Genomic DNA, 22,836 nt, shown 5'->3' with positions numbered 1-22,836 from the left:
GAATCTATGGTCTGGTCTTTTGCTTTGCAGACTTAAATGTTTGATTTTTATCTGTTACCCATCAGCGATAATGTTCTGGGAAATTGATTCAGAATCAGATTCACAGGAGACTGATTTGTTAACTAGAATATCAATTTACAGTGGGACAGACATTTTTAGATTGACCACAATAGTTATTATTCAGAACATCCTCTTCCTGGTTTAGGATACCTGAGAAACCAGTTTGGTCATCAGAACATAGATTGGTAAACATAGAAGCAGAACATAATAATAGCTAGATTGGTTTGGGGGATGGTTTACCCAGGCTGTGGTAAGTCTAGGGAATTATTGCTGTTCTATTTCTAGTGTTTGCATATTCATGCCATCAGTTTCATGAGTACTATCTATCTTTTAGTAGCTTTAAGATATCCTCATAGTAACTCTATTGGTCAGTAACGGACAAATTCATACTTTCTGATTCTTCTTTGCCTATATTATGTGTACCTTTCTGTTAGAAACTTACTTAACGCATATATTAATATGATTAGTTTGATTGATATTTTTCTTCTGTTGCTTACAGTTTACTCTTCTTGATGAAATTAGGGAACAACCTAATCCTTCCTAAGGCTGTGCTACAGATATTCTTTTTTTGATGTTAATGAAAATTTTTGATGCAATTTGCAGGATTGTAGTGGAAAGATTGAACACTGGTGTTCTGGCTCTAGATTCAGATTCTGGTTCTGCCGCCAAGTAGTTGAGCAGTTTGGACATGCTGCTTGATATCTTTAAGCTTACGTTTCCTCATCAGTGATACTTTATCTTGTAGGATGATAAGAGGATTATGAATTAATGTGTCTAAAACCCTCGAACAGTGCATAAGAAATGTATTTATATAAAATCCATCCAGCCGTTCATTCTTTCAATAAGTCTTAATTGAGTGATGTACTATGTGTTAGGCAATTTGCTGTACACCAAGATTACAACACTTACCACGATAGTCAGTGATCTCTGCATTTATGATGTTTACAGTCTAGTGGGGGAATAGAGGCACGTAATCAGCAAGTTATAATACTACCTGGTAAGTGCTATAATATAATAGGTGATAGAAACATTTATAACTATTTTTAGCGGTGCCTTAAAAATGCATTGTCAAAATACTTAAGGCTTTTGAAGGCTTGAGTCCCCTAATTTACTAACAGTGCCTGGTTCGTTTCTATGAATTAAATGTATGCATAGCTGATATGAAGGAAATGTTTGTATGAAAGAGAGCTTATCAGAATTCAATTCTGGTGTGGTTTCTACATTTCAAGCTTTTTTTTTTTTTTTTAAGAAAAACAATGTTTTAAGAAAAGCTTTTACAGAAATGTTAAGAAACAAACTGGGTCAGTGACTGATAATATTTCCTAATATCAAACTACTGTTTAACAAAATGTGCAGGCACTTGTGCCATGGCACTGTTTGGCATTTATAAGCATTTACAAACTTGTGAGTAGATTGCATCAGTGTAGAATCATATGTCAGCTTATTTGGGGAATTGGTAGAGACATGATTTATTTTTTTTAGTACACATTACCCATGGAAGAATCTGTGTAGGTTGTTATAACCAGACTAATGATGGTTTTTAACAGTAACAAAACTTTTGCACTGAGTTAAAGTGATTTATCTGAAAATATCTAGCTGGGGGTCAGGAGGTGGGCAAGACTCTTTCCACTGTCCTGGTGGTTCTTAAACTTTAATCAGTGTAAGGGATGCTTAGTAAAGTGTATGTTCTAGAGCCAGATTTCCAGAAAGTCTGATTCAGTAGCCTCAGCCAGTATCTAAAACTTGTATTTTTAATAAGCATCACGTGTAAACGATGTAGGAGGGGCGAGGACTAAGTGTAAGTAAGACTTAACACTTCTGCTGCCTCCTGTGCTCTCTGTGATAGTGACTTGTCTTGTTCCTGCGCAAGCCCTTCCCTGTCTTTCTGAAGTTGCTGGCCTTGAAATCGTCTTGTCCTTTCCACTGTAGCACTGACAGTAGTAGTCTGCTCTGTGTTGTGCTCAGGTCCTCTAACTGCTCTGCTTTTCGGTATCCTTTGGATATATCTGAATTCTTTCATGATGTTAGCTTGACTCATCTATCACTTCTTTCCTTCAGTTTTTCACACCAATCCTTAGTTTTTACCCCAAATTCTTTATCTTAAAATTTTTCTTAGACTTAAATTTATGCTTTAATAAAGTGAATTATTTTTAGTTTCCTAATATGAGTGCTTTTTCCCTGTCTTTATCCCCCTTTGCACTTCTCGTCTTCCTTCGTACTTCTTCCTCCCTCCCATCACTTAATAAAATTTTTGTACTGTAATAAAGTATACATAACAAAATTTATCATTTTAATCATTTTTAAGTTTATAATTCTGTGGCATTAAGTCATTCACATTGCTTTGTAATCATTACCACAATCCATCTCCAGAAAGTTTTTCATCTTCTTAAACTGAAACCCTACCCTTTAAACACCAACTCCCCATTCCCCTTTCCCCCAGCCCCTGGCAACAATTGTTCTCTACTGTGGGTCTCTAGAAGTTTGATTACTCTAGGTACCTCATGTAAGTGGAATCATACAATATTTGTCCTTTTGTGTCTGGCTTATTTTACTTAACATAATGTCTTCAAAGTTCATCCATGTTATGAAATGTATTAGAATTTCCTTTCTTTTGAAGGCTAGTATTCCATTGTATGTATATACCCCATTTTGTTTATCCATTCACCCATCAGTGGACACTCAGGTTGCTCTTATGTTTGGCTATTGTGAATAATGCTGGTATGGACATGAGTGTACAAAGATCTGTTTAAGTACTGCTTTCAATTTTTTGGGTGTATACCCAGATTTAGAATTGCTGGATCATATGGTAAATCTATGTTTAAGTTTTTGAGGACTTCAGTACTTAAATAGAATTTTTATAGTTTTCATTTACGCAACTAGTTTTGCGAGGTTCCAGAGGAGGAACTTGGAGGAAGTAGCTTATATCTACAATCTTTTGAGAGAGCAAGCTGGAAACCAAGCCAAGTAAGATACTATAGAGAATGGAGTGGAGACTATTTCTTAGTCCTTATTCTAGGAAGCCAGGGAGAATTAAACTTCATGATAGCATTTGTTGCTGCTACTGGATTTGTCATCGAGGGTATATTACCGTATAACTAACATGGCTGGTTGGCAAATGGAGTCCTTCCATATTCTAGTCCCTTCCTCCCTTTAAATACTGATAACCTGTAGTTCTCTATTTATTGAAATTTCTATTAGATATCCAAATGTTCCAACATTTTTTTTTGGTTATGAAACCAGATTTTTGCTAGTGTATGCACAGTGATTTAATTCACACATATGCTAAAGTTGCATCATTTAATTCCTCTGAAAGGTACTTATTATCACCAGTTATACTAGACATAGTTATAGGTGATGAGCTACAAAAATGAGCAAGACACCATCATATCTTTGAAGAAACAATATTAAGCAGGTGGTTAGGATATAGTGTACTAATTATTATATGTATGTACATAATATAATACTAATACTAATTATTATATGTATATATATATATACACACACATATACACACACATATGTGTGTTTGTGTATCAGGAACTTTGAGATGCGCACACACACACACACACACACAAACACACACACACACACACATACACCTCCTAAGAAAACAGTTCTTTCAGGGATTAGAGGCTAGGGATGATTATGGAAGGGAAGGCTTTACAGAATGAGGTGTCTTGAGTAGTAGAATGGTTGTTAAAGACTCTTTTAAACATATCAAAATACTTGAGCAAAAGGTGGGTAGTTTCAAAATGCGTTAGATGTGAGTAAAGATTATTTGGTTGTGCCCTGGGATAAAAAGATGGCTAAAACATGGTTCCTACATTTCAGGATATCAAAATTTAATAGGGGAGATAGAGATTTGTAAACAAATAATTATAATATAGTCTGATAGATGCCCAGGTTTCATTGGAGAGGAGTAGGGAGAAGGACCTGATTATCAGAAGTTATTGCCAAGGTTTAAGTTAGTTGGATAACTGTGAGTTGACTGGAACTCTTTGTCTCATATTCTGTATGATTATTAAATTTCTTTCAGGCAGGAGAGTAAACCCTGTTACCTGTTATTCTGTCTTTGAGAATACTTAAAACATTTTTTTGTTGTTGTTGAATAATAATGTAAAAATATTTCCGTGGTTACAAAGTGAAATCTATGTCGGTATAGTCAAAGCAGTCTAGCTTTTTTTCTTTTCCCTTTTGCCCATTCCCTTCCTTTTTTTTAACACAAAAATTATCCTTTGTTTTCCCATTGTAAAAAATAGAAGTGAATATGTTTATAGTTTCATATTCTTATCAATCTTAAATGATAGCATAGTACACAAATTTTTCTACAACTTTATTTTTTTCTCTCAAAGATATGTTCTGGAGATAAAGCTGATATTAACACTCTTGTACAAATCTTTTTGTGGATATTTTATATTATGAAGATTGTTAGTTCTCTTGAATAAATACTTAGGATTGGAATTGCTAGGTCATAAAGTAATATATTGACTATTTAAGAAAGTGTCCAATATGTTATTCAAAGTGGTTTACCATTTTAGAATTTCACCAGCAATGTATGAAATTTGCTAATTAAGTTTTTGTTTTATTTTATGTTTGGAAAGTTAGTTTATAAGTGTTCTTACTAAGAGGCAATGTGGTAGGGAGAAAGAATAAGAATACTGAAATCAGTCCAAGATATGAGTAATGATTTAAATACTAAAGTCTTGCTCTCTGAAACCAGGCTTCAAACTAAGGAATATATACAGTAGTCCTTCCTTATCCATGGTTTCTCCTTCCATGGTTTCACTTTCTGTGGTTTCAGTTATGTGCAGTCAACTGTCTTCCAAAAATAATAAATGGAAAATTTCATAAACAAACAATTCATAAGTTTTAAATTGCATGTCATTCTGAATAACGTGATGAAATCTCGTGCTGTCCTACTCTGTCCCACACAGAATGTGAATTATTTCTTTGCCTAGTGTATTCACACAATGGTAGTGTACGCTACCCTACCATTAGTAGACCTCTCAGTTATCAGATTGACTGTCATGATATCGCAGTGCTTGTGTTCAAGTAACTCTTACTTTAATAATGGCCCCAAAGCCATTTACATATCTTTTATTACAGTACGTTGTTATAATTGTTCTATTATTAGTTATTGTTAATCTCCTGTTGTGCCTAATTTATAAATTATACTTTATTTTAGGTATGTATGTGTTCACCAATAACACAAAACAAATTAAAAGATTATGTGGGGTCTTAAAAGGATTCGAATTTGGGAGGAACAGATTCAGGGGAAGACCTGAAACGTGCTTTAGGGAAGACTAAGAAAGCCAGAACGTATAAAGGCTAAAACCACAAATTTGTAACAAAATAATTTTTTTCCCATTGATTGTCTAGTGTGATTACTAGTTCAGAAAGGATTGGTTAGGTCCAAGTGGTGAGACTCTGAGATAAGCAAGTTCCAGGATGTACTTCTATGGCAAGCATGATTCCAAGAGTTCAAACCTCATTTAGATTGTCTATGCAAATGAAGGATGTTGGCTGATGAAATGGATTGATTCCTTTCAAGGTGAGGGGTGCAGATGGTCCGGTTACCATGGTATGTAGGATGTTCAGGGTGTGGTTTCATGGCTGATTCAAAAGTTCATGGGTGGAATGAGCATAAGGCAAACCTCTTCATGACCTCTCAGCTCCATTTTAGTTACTTTGACTTAAATGTCTCTATCATGGCAATTTCCATTCACATAATTGTAGGAAAAACACATATATATAGGGTTCAGTAATATCTGTGGTTTAAGGGGCGGGGGTTTTGTAACCTCCAGTAGTTCCCCTGTGGAGAAGGGGTACAGCCATGCACCGCATGATGACCTTTTTGTCATTGATGGACCACATATATGACGTTGGTCCCATAAGATTATAATGGAGCTGAAAAATATCTATTGCCCAGTGACATTGTAGTTGTCTTAATGTAGCAGTGCAATGCATTACTCATGTGTTTGTGTTGATACTGGTGTAACCCTACTGCATTGCCAGTTGTATAAAAGTGTATCACATACAATTACGTACAGTATGTAATAAAAAATAAAGTTTGCTATAAAAGAGTATATCGTGTAACTCCAGCAGCAGCCTCATCTACCGCATCTCTTAAATGTATCATTTTCTCTTGTGAATCATTTAATATTCTGTTGTTTAGATCATCATGACTCTTAAGTATACAAAATCCACTGCTAATGTTGCCAGTGAGAGGTTATGTCCAGTGATTGACCTGAAAATGAAGTTAAAAGTGGTCTCCTATATGAGACCCCTCCTTCAAGATTGGGAGGGGTGGCTGTTTTAGCTAACATACAGAAACTAACACAGAGTCAAGGAGATGAAGAAATAGAGAAGTATATTCCAAACAAAAGAACATGATAAAACCTCTGGAAAAGATTTTAATGAAACAGAGATAAGTGATTTCCTTGATAAAGAGTTTAAAATGATGCTCATAAAGATGCTCACCAAAGTCAGGAGAACAATGTATGAACAAAGTGAGGATTACAACAAAGAGATAGATAACATAAGAAAGTACCAATGATAAATCAAAGAGCTGGAGAATACAATAATTGAACTGAAAAATTCCGTAAGGTCAGGGGAGGTCAGAAGCAGACCAGGTAAAGTAGAAGAAAGGAGCAGTGAACTCAAAGACAGGGCAGTGGATTCATCCAATTAGAGGAGCAAAAAGAACAAAAAAACATAGAAAAGTGAAGATAGTTTAAGGAACATATGAGACAACATCAAGCAGACCAATATTCCTGTCATAGGAGTCCCAGAAGGAAAAGAGAGAGAGAGAAAGGGGAAGAAAACTTATTTGAAGAAATAATGGCTGAAAACTTCTCTAACCTGGGGAAGGAAACAAGACATCTAGGCCCAAGAATCCCAGAGAGTTCTAAAGATAATTCAAAGAGACCCACATAAAGAGAAATCATAATTGTCAAAGACAAGGAGAGAATCTTAAAAGCAGCAAGAGAAAAACAGCTTGTTATGTACAAGGGAAACCCCATAGGACTGTAAGCAGATTTTTCAGCAGACATTTTGCAAGTCAGAAAGGAGTGGCACAATATATTCAAAATGCTGAAAGAAAAAACTGCCAACCAGGCATACTTTCTATGTCAAACTTGTCCTTCAGAATTGAAGGAGATAAAGTTTCCCAGACAACTGAAGCTGGAGGAGTTCATCACCAATAGATTGGCCTTATAAGAAATGTTAGAGGGACATCTTTAAGCTGAAATGATAGAGTGCTAATTAGTAACAGGAAAACTTACGAGAGTATATATAAATCTCACTGTTAAAGGGAAATACATAATTAAATTCAGGGTAATCTAATGTTGTAATGGTGGTGGGTTAATCACTTACAGATTTAGTATGAAAAGTAAAAGACAAAAATAGTAAAAGTAACTATAATAGTTTGTTAATGGATACGTGAGATAAAAAAGATGTAAATTGTAACATCAAAAACAAATGGGGGTAGAGTAAAAACATAGAGCTTTAAAATGCATGCAGACTTAAGTTGTTATCAACTTAAAATAGACTATTACATGTATAATATGTTTTATGAAAGTCTCATGGTGACCAGAAAGCAAAAACCCATAGTAGATACACAAAAGGTTAAGCAGAAAGGAATCTGAGCATATCACTACAGAAAATCATCCAATCAGAAAGGAAGAGAGCAAAAGAAGAAGAAAGGAACAAAGGAATTATAAAACAGCCTGAAAACAATTAATAAAATGGCAATAAGTCCATACCTATGAATAATTACTTTAAATATAAATGTGCTGAATTCTCCAATCAAAAGGTACAGAGTGGCTGAATGGATACAAAAACAGGACTCAACTGTATGCTGCCTCCGTAGGACTCAATTTAGCTTCAAGAAAACACACAGACTGAAAGTGAAGGGAAGAAAAAGTAAATTCTATACAAATGGAAACCAAAAGAAAGCTGGGGTTGCTATACTTATATCACACAAAATAGACTCCAAGGCAAAGACTTTGATAAGACACAAAGAAGGACATTATGTAATGATAAAAGCGTAAGTCCACCAAGAGGATATAACATTTGTAAATATTAATATTTCTGCACCCAACATAGGAGCACCTAAATATATAAAGTAAATATTAACAAACCTAGAGGAATAAATAGATAGCAATACAATAATAGTAGGAGATTTTAATACTAGGGTTTCCAAATTCCCGACTGTGGGGACAGAGCCCCAGAAAGTAGTTTACAGGCTCTCGGCCTCACGTGGAAGGGTGCTGGCTCGGGTAGTGGATGGCCGTCGGCTGTTGCTGATTGGCCTTCGGCTGTGGCCAGTTAGCCAATTGGCCGCTAGTATAACTGCTGCGGCTACGGAGGAGAGCCAAGGAGAGCCAAGCAGAGCTGAGGAGAGCGGAAGAGAGCCGAGAAACAGAGTCGAGGGGAGTGGAGGAGTCGTCGGTCGGTTGGCAGAAAAACAGACAGCAGGTCGCTCGTCTGGTGAACCCAGCCTCCAGTGAGACCATAGTGGTATGACTCCCCTACCCTATGGCTCCGTGGGTGTTCCTTTTTGGCCTCACCATATCCTGCGTTCTTATGTGGGGAGCGGGACCAGAGACCCCGCAGGCCGCCCCGCAGGACAAATGGTGCAGCGAGCAAGGTCTCCCGCACGACCCCGACATTTTGGAACCTTTGGGAATTGAGAGTGGGAAATCGTGTTTCACGAGAATTCCTGAAGTAATCTTTTAATTTTCGTTGATCATCAGTATAATGGCTGTAACAGTAAATGTTAATAAACAGAAAAGCCATAGGGATTGCACTGAATCTATAGATTACTCTAAGTAGTGTTGTCCTCTTAATGATATTGGGTCTTCCAATCTATCAGCATTGGATGTCTTCAGTTATTTCGGTCTTTTAAAATTTCTTTTAGCAGTGTTTTGTAGTATTCAGTGTACAAGTCTTTCATTTCCTTGGTTAAATTTATTCTAAATATTTAATTCTTTTAGACTATATTATAAATGGAATTATTTTCTTAATTTATTTTTCAGATTATCCATTGCTAGTGTATAGAAATACAACTGAGTTTTGTGTGTCGATCTTTTATCCTGCAACTCTGCTGAATTTATTAGCTCTAATAGTTTGTGTGTGTGAGTAAATTCCTTAGGAATTCATATATATGAATATATATATTTGTGTCATCTGGGAATATAGATAGTTTTACTTTTTCTATTTCAATTTCAATGGGTTTTATTTCTTTTTCATGCCTAATTGATCTGGCTAGAATGTCTAAGATAATGTATTAGAAGTGGCAAAAAAGTGGGCATTCTTGTTCCTGATCTTAGGGCAAAGGCTTTTAGTGTTTTATCATTGAGTGTGATTTTTGTTTTGAGTTTTTCATAAATGTCTTTTATCGTGCTGAAGAAGTTTCCTTTTACTCATAGGTCAAGCATTTTTATCATGAAAGGCTGTTGGATTTTTCAAATACTTTTCTGTGTTATCTGAAGTGGTCATGTTTTGTTTTGTTTTGTTTTTGTCCTTCAGTCTGTGAATGTGGTGTAATGATTCCTGTATGTTGAACCACCTTTGCAATCCTGGAATAAATCCCTCTTGATCATGGGGTATACTCTTTTAATATGTAGCTAGTTCCAGTTTGCTAGTATTTTGAGGATATTTGCATCTATATCCACATTGGATATTGGTCTCTAGTTTTCTTGTGCTCTCGTTATCTGACTTTGTTAATAGGGTGATGCTGGTCTCAGAATTACTTAGGAAATGTTTCCTCTTCAGGTTTTTGGAAGAGTTATAAAGGATCGGTATTAATTCTTCTTTAAATGATTGGTAGAATTCAACAGTGAAGCCATCAGGCCCTTGGCCATTTGACCATTGGCTTTTCTTTTTGGGAAGCTTTTGATTACTGATGCGATCTCTTGTTGTAAGTCAATTTGGATTTTCTGTTTCTTCTTGAGTCAGTTTTGGTAGTTTGTGTATTTCTAGGAATTTCTCTGTTTCATCTAGGTTGTCACATAAGTTTTCATGGCATTATTTTTATATTTTTGTTCTTTAAGGTCGGTAGTAATATCCCCACTTTCACTTCTGATTTTAGTAATTTGAGTTTTATTGTTATTATGAGTCAATCTAGTTAAAGGTTTGTCAATTTTGTTAGTCTTTTTGAAGATCGAACCTTTGGTTTGTTGAGTTTTATTGTTTTTCTATTCTCTATTAATTGCTAATATTTCTTATTTTCTTCCTTTTGCTAGTTTTAGGTTTTTTGTTTCCTGTTCCTTAAAATGTAAAGTTAGATCATTGATTTGAAATCTTTTTAAATGAAGATGTTTCCATCTATAATTTCCTTTTTGGTTATAAAAAGATATTTGTATGATTTCAATCTTTTGAAATTCATTGATGTTTGTTTTGTGGTCTAACATATGTTATAATATATTCCAGAGAACGTCCCATGTGCACTGAAGAAAAATGTGTATTTCTGTTGTTTGTTTTTTAAGTGTCTGTTACAGCTAGTTGGTTTATAGTATTTTTCAAGTCCTCTATTTCCTTATTGATCTTCTTTCTAGTTGTTCTGTCCTTTATTGAAAGTAGGATATTGATGCCTCAAACTATTATTGTAGAACTATTTCTTCCTTCAGTTTTTTTCTTTATGTATTTTGGAAGCTCAGTTATTAGGTGTGTATATGTTTATCACTTTTATACCTTCTTGATGGATTGTCCCCTTTATCAATATGTAATGCTGTTCTTATTCTCTTATAAAAATTTTTTATTTAAAGTATTTTTTATCTGATATTAGTCTAGCCAGCCAACCTCTCTTTTGGTTACTAATTGTTTGCATATTTTTCCATCCTTTTATTTTCCACCTATTTCTATCATTGGATCTGAAGTGATTCTGTTGTAGATGGAACATAGTTGGACATGTCTTTTTATCCTTCTTGCTACTCTCTGCCTTTAAATTGGAGAGTTTAATCCCTTTACACTTAAACTGCAAAAGTAATTGCAGTTTAAAAGGTTAAAAATTGTTGGAAAAACCACAATTACTTTTGCACCAAACTAATATCATACCTTTTCCTCCCTCAGTTTCATTACTGGCTTCTTTTGTGTTTAATTGATGTTGTTTATATTGTACTGTTTTGATTCCTTTGTCATTTCCTTTTCTGTATATTTCTTAGTTCTTAGTGGTTACTCTAAGGATTACAAATAACTTCTTCAATTTGTAATAATTTGTTTTGAATTAATACCAGTTTAGCTTCAGTAGTACACAAGACTGTGTTCCCGTACAGCTGCATCTCTCCCCCTTTATGTTGTTATCACAGTTTGCATCTTTATACGTTATGTGCCCATTAACGTCAATTTATAATTAGTGTTTTATGCACTTGTCCGTTAAACCATATAGAAAAAATGTGTAGTTACAAACCCAAAACAGAATAATACTAGCTTTTGTATTTACCTTTACCAGTGTTCTTAATTTCTTCCTATGGCTTCCAGTTAATGTCTAGTGTTATTTTATTTTCCTCAATGGACTCTCTTTAGCATTTCTTGTAGCCTCGGTCTAATAGTGACAACCTCCTTCAGCTTTTGTTTATTGTGGAATGTTTAGTTTTAATTTCTCCTGTTTTGAAGGACAGTTTTTTTGTGTGTTTTTTTTTGGCTTACAGGTTTTTTTTCTTTTAGCACTTTAAATATGCAATCCCACTGCCTTTTGGCTTTCGTACTTTCTGATGAGAAATTAGGTGTTAATCTTATTGAGGATCACTTGTACAGATAAAATACTTTTCTCTTGCTACCTTCATGATTCTCTTTGGATTTTGATAGGTTATGTGTTTTGGTTTGGGTGTCTTTGCATTTATTCTTCTTAGAACCTTTTGAATTTCTTGAATATGTAGTTTCTTTTATCAAATTTGGGAAATTTTCACTCATTATTTCTTCAAATATTCTTTCTGCCCCTTCTCCCTCTGGGACTCCCTGTTATGCATATGTTGGTACACTTGATGGGGTCCCACATATTCCGTAGGCTGTGTTAATTTTTCTTTGTGCTTCGTACACTGGATACTTTTAGTTGACCTATCTTCAAGTTCTCTGATTTTTTTTCTGCCTGCCCATTGTTGCTATTGAAACCCTGTAGTTAATTTTTCATTTAAGTTATTGTACTTTTTAGTTCCAGAATTTCTTTTTGGTTCTTTTAAAAATATTATTTTTCTTTTTATTGAAATTTTCTATTTGTTGACACATTGTCCTCCTAGTTCCATTAGCTCTGTTTGTTTCTTTGAGCTTTTTGAGCATATTTAAGATAATGATTGAAATTGTTTGTCTAGTAAGTCTGATGTCTGTTCTTCCTCACAGGTTCTGTTAATTTCGCCTTTGAATGGGTCATACTTTCTTCTTTCTCAGCATGCTTCATAATTTTTTTTTGAAAAGTGGGCATTGTAAATATTATAACATGATAACTCTGGCAATTAGATTATTCCCTGTCCTCATGGTTTGTTTTGTGTTGCTTTCTGTGGGTTGTAATTTTCTGTTTAGTGACTTTTCTAAACTATTTTTGTAATGAGTGGTTAGTGTCTTAGTCCTTTTGGGCTACCATAACAAAATATCTTAGAGCAGAAATTTATTTTCTCACAGTTTTAAAGGCTGGAAGTCTGAGTTCAGGGCCCTAGCATGGTTGGTTTCTGGTGAGAATTCTATTCCTGACTTGCAGATGGCTGTTTTCTTGCTTTGTTCTCACATGGCTCTGGGAGAGAGGGAGGGAGGGAGGGAGAGAGGGAGGGAGGGAGGGAGGGAGGGAGAGGGAGCACGAGCAATCTCTGGGGTGTCTCTTCTTATAACAGGCTCTAATCCCATCGTGAGGATCCTAATTAGCTCATCTAAACCTAATTACCTCCCAATAGCCCCATCTTTAAGTGTCATCACATTGGGGCTTAGGGCTTCAACATACAAATTTTGGAGGGGGGACACAAACATCCAGCACATAATGGTCTCTGAAATCTCTTTTTCTTTAGCTGTGGTTTGCTAGTGTTATGTGAGAGATTTCCTTGTACCTGGAGTGAAAAAGAAAATAGAAAGGAAAGAGAAGACTGAAGAGAAGGAAGAAAATCTTTTTCCAGTTTTTGCGGACTGGCTCTGCGTTGGGGCACCCTAATGCTTAGCCAGGCAGCTCACAACACTGTCTTAGTCTTCACTTCTGGCTTGTGCTGAATCTAGAAATAAGCCAGTAGTTTTATCAGGTGTTCTCTGAGTAGGTGTGCTGCCTTGGACATGTGCATAGCTCTCCAAAGTCCGAAAGTGTTTTTCGATGCCCTAACTTTCCAAAGAATCTCTCTTCGCAGCTTTTCCTCCAGGTTTTTGGCATGTCTATTGTTTGCCTCACCTGTAATATTTTGTCCCAGGTGGCAGTGAGTTTTTCATTTGTCTTAAAATGTTTTTGAGGGATGCCCTCTGTGTAGCGCTTTTCTTCCTTAAAAGAGTTCCAAGTTGATGAAACAAAGGAGAATGGCTTGAGTCAGTCTCCTGACTCAATGGAACCAGGAGAGCTAATGGAACCAGGAAGGCTACCTGTAGGTAGCCCTACACAGGTGACAATGACAAACACAAATGCTTTTAGAACACCGTCTGCTGTACTCTCTTAGAAGAGGGATCAGCATCCAGCTGTTGGAATGTGGGCTAGTGTATTCAAGATTGCCACTGAGGCAATATACAGATGATGTGTTATAGAATTGTACTATACTTGAAACGTATATAACATTATTAACCAATGTCACCCCAATAAATTTAATTTAAAAAAAAAGACTGCCACTGAACCAAGAGTGGGGAAGGGGAAATGAAAATGAGGCAAAGCTTTCACATTGTTTTTAAGTCTCCTTTTCTTGTTTCAACATTTCTTTGTTGCTGTAAACCTTTGACTGTTTTCTAGAGTTCTGACAAAATTGAGTCTGACAGTTTTTGCTTAGTTTTTTTGATGTTTCTATGGAGGCATGGGCTCTTGGAATTACTTCCTCCACCTTTTTTTGGGGGAAAAATGATGTCATTGAGGAAGTGTATTTTTGCTTGCACTTTCTGGTATTTGCTGCTGTTGGGCTTGCTCTGTACTCCCTGTAGTTTTTATTTCCATTTTCTCCTGTGCAACTTCTGCCCTATCTTATCTGTTCTTAGCAGCTTTTATTAGAATATTGGAACCTTTGGATTATCCCTGTCTTCATTTAGTTTAAAATGAAGATTGCTTTTTAAAATGTTGTCTTACTTATTTGCCTTTGTTCCTTTTGTATGGTATTCAAGATTCAAACTGCTCCCTTATCTCTCAAAATTCCCCCTATTCCCACTCCAAACCCCTGGTAATCATTAATATGTTTTCTGTTTTTATAACTTTACCTTTTTTAGAATGTCATATAAATGGAATCATACAGTATGTAGTCTTTTGAGTCTGGCATATACTTAACATAATGCATTTGAGATTTATTCACATTGTTTTGTATTATCAGTAATTTGTTCATTTTTATTGCTGAGTAGTTTTCTATTGTGACTGTACAGTTAGAGGACATTTGGAGTGTCCTAGGTTTTCAGTGATTATGAATAAAGCTGTTGTGAACACTCACGTATAATTTTCATATGAACGTAAATTTTCATTTCCTTTGGATGAGTACCTGGGAGAGGGATTGCTGTGTCATAACTCTCTAAGAAACTGCCAACATGTTTTTCAAAGTAGCTACATCCTTTTGCATCCTCACCAATAATGTATGAGAGTTCCATTTCTTCTGAACACTTACCGTCTGATATTTTCAGTATTTTGGATTTTAGCCATTCTGATGTATGGAAGTGTTACCTCTGTGCTTGTTTTGCATTTCTCTAATGACTAATGATGTTGAGCATTGTTTCATGTGCTTATTTTCATCTGTGTATGTTGTTTGGTAAAGTTTATGTTAAAATCTTTTGCTATTTATAGTTTTTATTTAAATGGAGTTTTGGGAATTCTTCTTATATTCTGGTTATTAGTCCTTTCTTAGACATGTTTTGTAGATATTTTCTCCTAGGCTATGTCTTGTCTTTTCATTTTCTTAACAGTGTCTTTCAAAGAACAGTTCTTAATTTTGATACCCATTTTATCAGTGTTTTGGATTGTACATTTGCTGTTGTATCTAAAAGTCACAAAGAGTTTTCTCTTGTCTTTTCTTCTAGAACAACACTAGAAATAAAGTCATATACGTAATTAAAAAATTTTGTATCCACATTAAAAAGTAAAAAGAAACAGGTGAAATTTGTTTAAATACTGTTTTATCTAAGCCAGTATATTCAGAATGTCATTTTAACATGTATTCAATTGAAAAATTATTAGTGAGATACTTTACATTTTTATTTTTGTACTTGTTCAACTCTGGTGTGTATTTAACACGGCACATCTTAATTCACTTGAGACACATTTCAAAGGCTCACTAGTCACATGTGTCTAGTAGCTACCATATTAGCACAGATCTAGAAGTTTTATAGTTTTAGGTTTTACTTTAGATCGTTACTTATTTTGAGTTAATATTTATATGAGGTACCCGGTATGGATTATTATTTTGTATGAGGTGCAAGGTAGGTATATACATATATATTTTTTACATATGGTTGTCCATCAGAAACTTTTTAATAATGTTGTTCTGGGCAGTTTGAGATCTAGAGATCATCCTGGGCTCCAAAGCTCAACATTTAAACATACTTTCTTTTATTGCTTTTCATTTCAGTGTAATGTAAATTTACTTGTAATGAGCAATTTTCAAACTATATGTATAAAATGCTCAGAAGTGCTAGACATTTAGTGTCTTGGCTTTATTCATATACCTATTCAAACTTAAATTATGCGTTATGCTGTTTACCTTTCTAAGATTAATTAACCTCCTCATTCCCAAAATTATATCTAAAATTCTTATTTACTTTGTTTCCAGGCATGTACTGGCATTGAAAACATTGATGAAGCTATTACATTGCTTGAACAAAATAATTGGGACTTAGTGGTAAGTACTTTATTCTTATTTCCAGCTTTATTGTACTATAATTGATATATAACATTCTGTAAGTTTAAGGTGCATGTGATGATTTGATACATGTGTATGTTGTAAAATGATGATACTAAGGTTAGTTAACACATTACCACCTCACATAGTTATGTGTTTTGGATGTGGTGAGAACTTTTAAGATGTACTTTCTTAGCAACTTCCAAGTATATAATACAGTATTATGAACTATAATTACTATGCTGTAGATTATATCTCTAGACTTTATAACTGGAAGTTTGTACCCTTTGACCACCTTCACTCTTTTTCCCCTTGCCCCTGGCAACCACCAATCTACTCTGTTTCTGTGAGTTTAGTTTTCTTTTTAGATTCTACATATAAGTGAGATTATACAATATTTGTCTTGCTCTTATTTCAAGTACGTATTTCTAACCAGTAATCAAATTTTATGAATTTTTGAATGTCTTTAACATTTCTTATAAATGCCTTAGTGTACCATAGCCCATTTATAACTCTGATCTGAATGAATAAAATCTAAATGTTATATCTTTAATATGAAGCTCATATTTAGTTTAGTATTAAATTACTAAATGATGAATTCTTATATAATTTAAATATTTTTAAAACTTCTCTTATCTTACTATGTATTAAGATTGATCTTCCCTGTAATGTTGTGGTGGAGATGCTTGGAAAGAGAGAAAAGTCAGACTTGTCTGAAAACTCTGATGTTTCCCTCGCACTTCCTGGCGCCCTTGTGATAATTACTCTTTTCTAGAACTGTTAAAGAAGTGGCATTCTGCTGTGGTTTTCCTGATGAACTTCAGGCAGTTTATTATAAAAGTGGTGTAGTTTTTTTGGTTGGGGGAGGTGGCAGGAACTCAAAACACAAGGCCCAGCACAGTACTATACATTCACAAAATTGTAATTTATTTAACTGCAAAGCAAACTGAAAATGTCCAACAGTATCAGAGCATTATTGGTTGTATTGGGATGGCACACGTGTCTCTCATTGCCTCTGAAATCTTTAAAAAGTCTGACTTGCAATCCAGATGTGCTAATTTTCAAAAGTCAAACTGGAGGTGTGTACTTACAGAGCTGAGATGGAGATGTAGGTATATTCAAATCCATAGGTAGACTTACGTAATCAACTATCAGTTACCTATGTGCTTTGTGTAGATTTACTACTGTTAATTTTTTTACTCAAAATATAAAAAGCATTTATTTTCACCTTGAAAATGTAATGATGGTTATTGTAATGAAATGAGAAAATATAGAAATTTACAAAGAAGAAATTAATAACACCTTTAATCCCATCACTTAGAGGTAGTAATTGTTTAACATTTTGGTGTATCTTATTACAAGGTGTTTTCTCTTAATTATGTGATTAAATTTTTTAAAATACAAATGAGATAGTTCTCTTTCTACTGTTTTATAATCTGCATTTTTGCAGAACAATTTATCATGAATGTTTTCCCGTCCAAGTAAATGTGATTGTTCATCATTCTTTTTGTTTTTCCAATTTTTTTTTATTGGGAATATTGGGGACCAGTATGTTTCTCCAGGGCCCATCAGCTCCAAGTCGTTGTCCTTCAATCTAATTGTGGAGGGCTCAGCTCAGCTCCAAGTCCAGTCACCGTTTTCAAACTTAGTTGCAGGGGGCACAGCCCACCATCCCATGGAAGGAATTGAAATGGCAACCTTGTTGTTAAGAGCTCGCACTCTAACCAACTGAGCCATCCAGCCTCCCCTTATCATTCTTTTTAATGTTTGCATGTCATTTCATGGTGTAGTTGTGGGATACAAATTTTAACAATCAGTAGACATTTAGGAATTTTGCAATATTATGCTATATACATTACTGTGGAAAACATTCTTGTACGTACATCCTTGTATACTTAACCTATTATTTTTTAGAAGATATTGAATAAATTCAATTCACCATTGAATTTCTGGGCCAAATTGTATACATACTTTTACGTTTTTATATACTTACAGTTATATTGCCTTCCAGGATGGTTAAAATAATTTAAATTTCTGCCAACTATATATGTTTTGAGATTGCCTATTTCATTAAACCAGTGTTTTCTTAATTGTTTTAAATGTTCTGGCACTTGTTAAAACTTACAAATAGTTGTATGTCTTGACTCCAAATCCATGCTTTTACCACTGTACTATACTCTTAACAAAGCACAGTGTAAGTGACATGTCCATGATTTATGGGAGGAGAGGGGAAGGGACAGCATCTTATTTGGAATGATAGTCCCAGGTTTCTTGTCTTGAAGCTCCTTTTGCAGTAGCAAGGGCATTGCTTTATTTAATTTGCATACATTTAGGGTATTTTTGGAGAGGCTGCTGTTGAGATTAAAAATGTCACCAGGCCACTCTTGCATGGTGCTGATAAGAGGGCTACGGGACAGAGTGAAGGGAGGCTGTGGACTGGGAGAAATGGACTCCAAGTCCCTGATGTGAGAATCACCATTTGGGGGGTGCATGGAAGTTCTTTCCTTATCTCCTTCCTATTGGTCCATGTTTGAAGGTTAAAACATTTGTTGGTTCTAGATATTTTCTCAATCAATCTATCTACAGTATTGCAAAAAGAGAATTTTCCCAGATAGTGTTAAATATTTGAATGGTACAAATGCTCTTCAACTATTTTTGGGTTAATTGGTTTTGAAAAATATCGTAATAGCGCTTGTGTTGAAAACACTGGTGTTATATTTCTGCAGAAATGCAATCTTAAGCTGTATTGGGCCCAAGCAAAAGCATGAGGCTATCTTTCACAACCTTAAAACTTTGGCTTTCTTTTAAAATAATATCTCCTATCTGGCTTTTCTACACAAGTAATCCACTTTTCTCCACAGTAAAGCTTTTCTGTGTAACTATCTTGTTCTATAAATTTTCTCATTTCTCCTGTTTTTATACTACACTCACATTACACTGTGGTTTTTAAAAAAATGAAACTTAAGTATTTTGAATAACCCAAATTTCTCATTAGGATCATGGAACTTTTTATATGGATTTACTATATTTTGCCTGTTCATTACATTTTGTATTTCTAAATTGTGATTATCACTGCTCTGTATTTTATGAGCCTTATGGAACAGTTCATATTTTGAGTTTTTAACCTAGGACATGTCTGTATTTTAAATTTCCTGTGCATATCAGTTAGATCTCTTCAGTGTTTTTGTGCAAATTTAGTGTAGAGGAATGTGAGATAGGCACCACAATCTGGAATTGTGATGAATTTTAAAAAATCCAATAACAAAAAACTCATTCTGTCAGTACTATGTGCTTATAGTGTAATTTATTCTAGATACAATGGGGGCTTAAAAAAGTGTAACAGTATATGGTGCCTAACTTTGAGAAGTGTACTGAAAAATTGATTAAGACACATGTTATACTCAGAAGTGGGAATAACTTTCTGCAAAAATAATGATTGTGAATAGTTTAGCTATAAAGATATAGACACACAAATAAAAAGTATTCTATATGAAAATATAACCCAGTGCCAAGAATTTCAGTCATTAGTCACTTTTCCCTGATTCTGCACCTTATTTTCATTATATACAAGTGGTTATCCACCAAGTAGTGCTTCCAGACCCTATGTTTTAAGTACCCGCAGTTGATTCTACTTATTTTGAGGTAGTTGTAAGTTGGGTTATATATGCTAAAATTTAAAAACAAAATAACATGAACTTTAATACTATTGGGAAGCATCTCAGGCTACTGTTTTACTTGACTTGAAGCCTGTGGTACCACCGCCCACCCCGCCTCTGTCGACCTCAGACTTTCATTCTTCACATTGTCCTGCACTTACAGTTGAGGTTAAAGTCATTGCAGTTGATTCCTTCCTTGCAGATGAGTATTTTCAATTGATATCCAAAAAGGGGAATATGGGAAACCTATTGCATTAATATTGAATCAGGAGCCCTGGCTTTTCAAACCTGTTGTCATTATCTTAAGTATGGCCTAGGTCAAGTTACTTCTCTCTGAATTTCTTCATATAAAATAAGGGGTTTGGACCAGATTATACTCAAGATGCCTCAATACATGACATATTTATGAAAAATCTATTTATGTTCTAATTTCTCTTCAGTTTCTACAAAAAGCAGTCAACTATGTATAGTAGTATAAGCAAACATTTTATTAGAACTTTATAAGTTTGAAACACTTGCACACATACCATTTTGTTTCATCCTTTTAACAACTTTGTGATGTAGATAATGGCAGGAAAAGATGCTATGTCACTTGTTTCACAGGTCTGTATATGTGAAACTCCTTCAGTAAATCGAAATTTCCAATAAGGCCTAGGAGATCCAGGGAAAGATATTTGACATGTACTTGGTAATCCAATGCTAAGTGAAATAAAGTAAAAGTAAACATTAACCTAGCTATACTACATTTTAAGTCCTTTATGCTTTTAGGAAATGATTTTTGAACTTTGCAATCAAAGTGTGCTCTGGTTTGCTGCCTCTGCTGACATAGCTGTTTTGTTGAAGAAAGACTCTATTCAGAGGACTTGTATTTATCTTTAACTACATGTTCCAACTTAAGGCAAAAATGAAACAAATCAGCCTATTTTTGGATTATTACTGAATTTCTAGTCTTCAAAGATAATATTGTATTAATAGAAGCTTATAATAAAGTTATAAACACTGAGGAGTCAGACCCAAGGAAAGTTATCATGTACATAATCAGTCTCATTTTCAGAATCGTTGAGGTGCTTTGAAACATTTCCAGTCCACTAATTTTCATTTTTGAAGAAATGTATCTTAATGATCATCCTAAAATTCCTTAGAACAGTTTCTTCCACTACCCTACTCAGGATGTGGCTATAGAGTTCCTCGAATGTGCACTGCTTTTCTACTTTATACAGTGTTATGAACACCTGCAGTTTCATGAATGAACTAGTCTAACCAGTGACATAATGAGTCTCTGTCACCCTCAGAAAGCAGCCAAGCATTGAGCGCTGCCCTTCATCAATGGCCATTAGACACTGGCTTATATTTGCATGGATCCTTGCTATGACAAAAGAGAAGTTACTGTGAAGGAATATCTCATCATATCAATTTCTCTTCCTTTGATATAACCTTCTTTGTATTCCTTGTTTTTAAGGCTCTATAAGCCCATTATTCTACAGAAATTTTGAATTTCTCAGTTTGTTATTTGACCACCATTCTACCTCTACTGTTTCTCCTTTTATTACGAGTCTGCTTTGTGCTAGGTGTCATGTCAAGTGCTTTACCTATTATTATTTCATGTAATCTTCACAGCAGTCCCAAAACGTGGATAGGTAGGTATGATGTTTATTTTATAGATGAGAAACTGAGGTCCAATGACGTTAAGTAAACTGTACATGCTCACACAACTGATAAGGGGTAAAACTGTGAATTTGAACCCAGGTCTGTCAGTCCATAAACAGTTTCATAGCTTTAAAATCGTGGTTTCGGGTTACTGGGTTTTCTGTACCCAGTGTGTTATTCTTTTCTGAACTTCCATATTTTTCTTTCTACCTCTCACAGCTAATATCACATCATCAAGTAAAAGAGCTTTTGCTATAGTTATGTAGTGGTACTTTACTATGAATGTGTTTATGCTTTGTTTTTAAATATGCTCTAAGATTCTAGAGGAATGGAATTGTGTTTCTTACTAATTTTGTCTTGGCACATGGTAGTTGCTTAATAAATGCTTACTTGACTGATTGAGTTTATTATTAGTATACTTATTTTTAAGTCTCTTTTTCATCTCCATCATTTGAATATTTGAAAAGTCTTTTCTGTTAAGACGTCTGACTCTTACTGTTATTACTGTTCCTTATCTGGCAAACATAAGGTTTGAGGAAAGAGAAAAGGATAACCAGATACTCGAGGAATAGGATTGGGCTAATTTCATTATCTCACTAATAAAATTTAGATGGTCTCTACCTGTTGTAGCTTTTTGAGAAATATTTTTCACAAACAGATCCTTTCCTTTACAATTTTTTTAAAAGCATCTTATAAAAAAAATCTGTTTTCTCCCTTCTGTTTTTCTGTTTATTTCTGGTTGTGCCATTCTACCATAAAGAAACCTATCTCATCATGTAACCCAACCTATTTCAAATATAACCCAATCTAATTCAAAAAAGAATTGTTTTCTGTCTTTCAGAGGAAAACTTAAGTTTTTACAAATGTGAAATTCACAGTTCACTAAACTCACAGTGGTTTACAGTGTCTAATCAGAACTGTTGGAGGGCCACATTTTTTCACCTGACTGCGACTTGACTTTCTGCTTATTTTTCTCATTGGATTTTGCTCCATATGTTATTTTTCCTTGAAATATAGTTCTAGAATTACTGTATTGCAGGAACAAAATACCACTTATAAAAACCCATGGTAGGCAACCGTTTAGAAGCTTTAAGACTTAGTAAAAAATGTGGGTTGTTAATCATTTAGGAAATGATACGCCCATTGTTAAGTGAAATTTAGAAATGTGGCTAATATTGTTTTTGATTTCTGGTACTACTTATCTAACCTAAGCTTCAGAGCACATCAAACTATTTAAGTGCAATTGTAAGGAGTCCATGCACTGCTATGAAACCAAGCTAAAGGCTTTATGCTGACTTGGAAAGAAGTATATATGCTACTGATAGCTTGAACATTTAAAAGAAAGTAAAAATTTAAATGGTTTTGTTTTTTAAATTATTCCGTTCAATCAGATGCAGTTTGATCTTGATATTTTAAAGCATGCTAACCTACACTTAGCTTGATTATTTTAAAAATGGGTTTATTTTCAGCAAGTTGCCTTGCTATGCCATTTA

At 34.6% G+C, this 22,836-nt stretch overlaps 1 protein-coding gene across 2 annotated transcripts in view; it reads left to right on the top strand.

Annotated features, from left to right (window-relative positions):
* The window catches only part of FAF1 (Fas associated factor 1), a 394,833-nt gene that overhangs the window by 38,511 nt on the left and 333,486 nt on the right, over positions 1–22,836 (top strand). For both annotated transcript variants that reach the window (XM_074334706.2, XM_074334705.2), the window contains one exon: positions 15,972–16,040. Coding sequence is in view for 1 of the 2 variants with exons in the window: in XM_074334705.2 (XP_074190806.1) it covers positions 15,972–16,040 (69 nt within the window). In the remaining variant the exon portion in view is untranslated. The remainder of the gene's footprint in view (positions 1–15,971; positions 16,041–22,836) is intronic.

This window comes from Rhinolophus sinicus, chromosome 14 (genome assembly GCF_057876585.1).
Source record: "Rhinolophus sinicus isolate RSI-liver-muscle chromosome 14, RSI-T2T, whole genome shotgun sequence".
Classification (NCBI taxonomy): Eukaryota; Metazoa; Chordata; class Mammalia; order Chiroptera; family Rhinolophidae; genus Rhinolophus; species Rhinolophus sinicus.
This window is presented reverse-complemented; position numbering and strand designations above follow the sequence as displayed.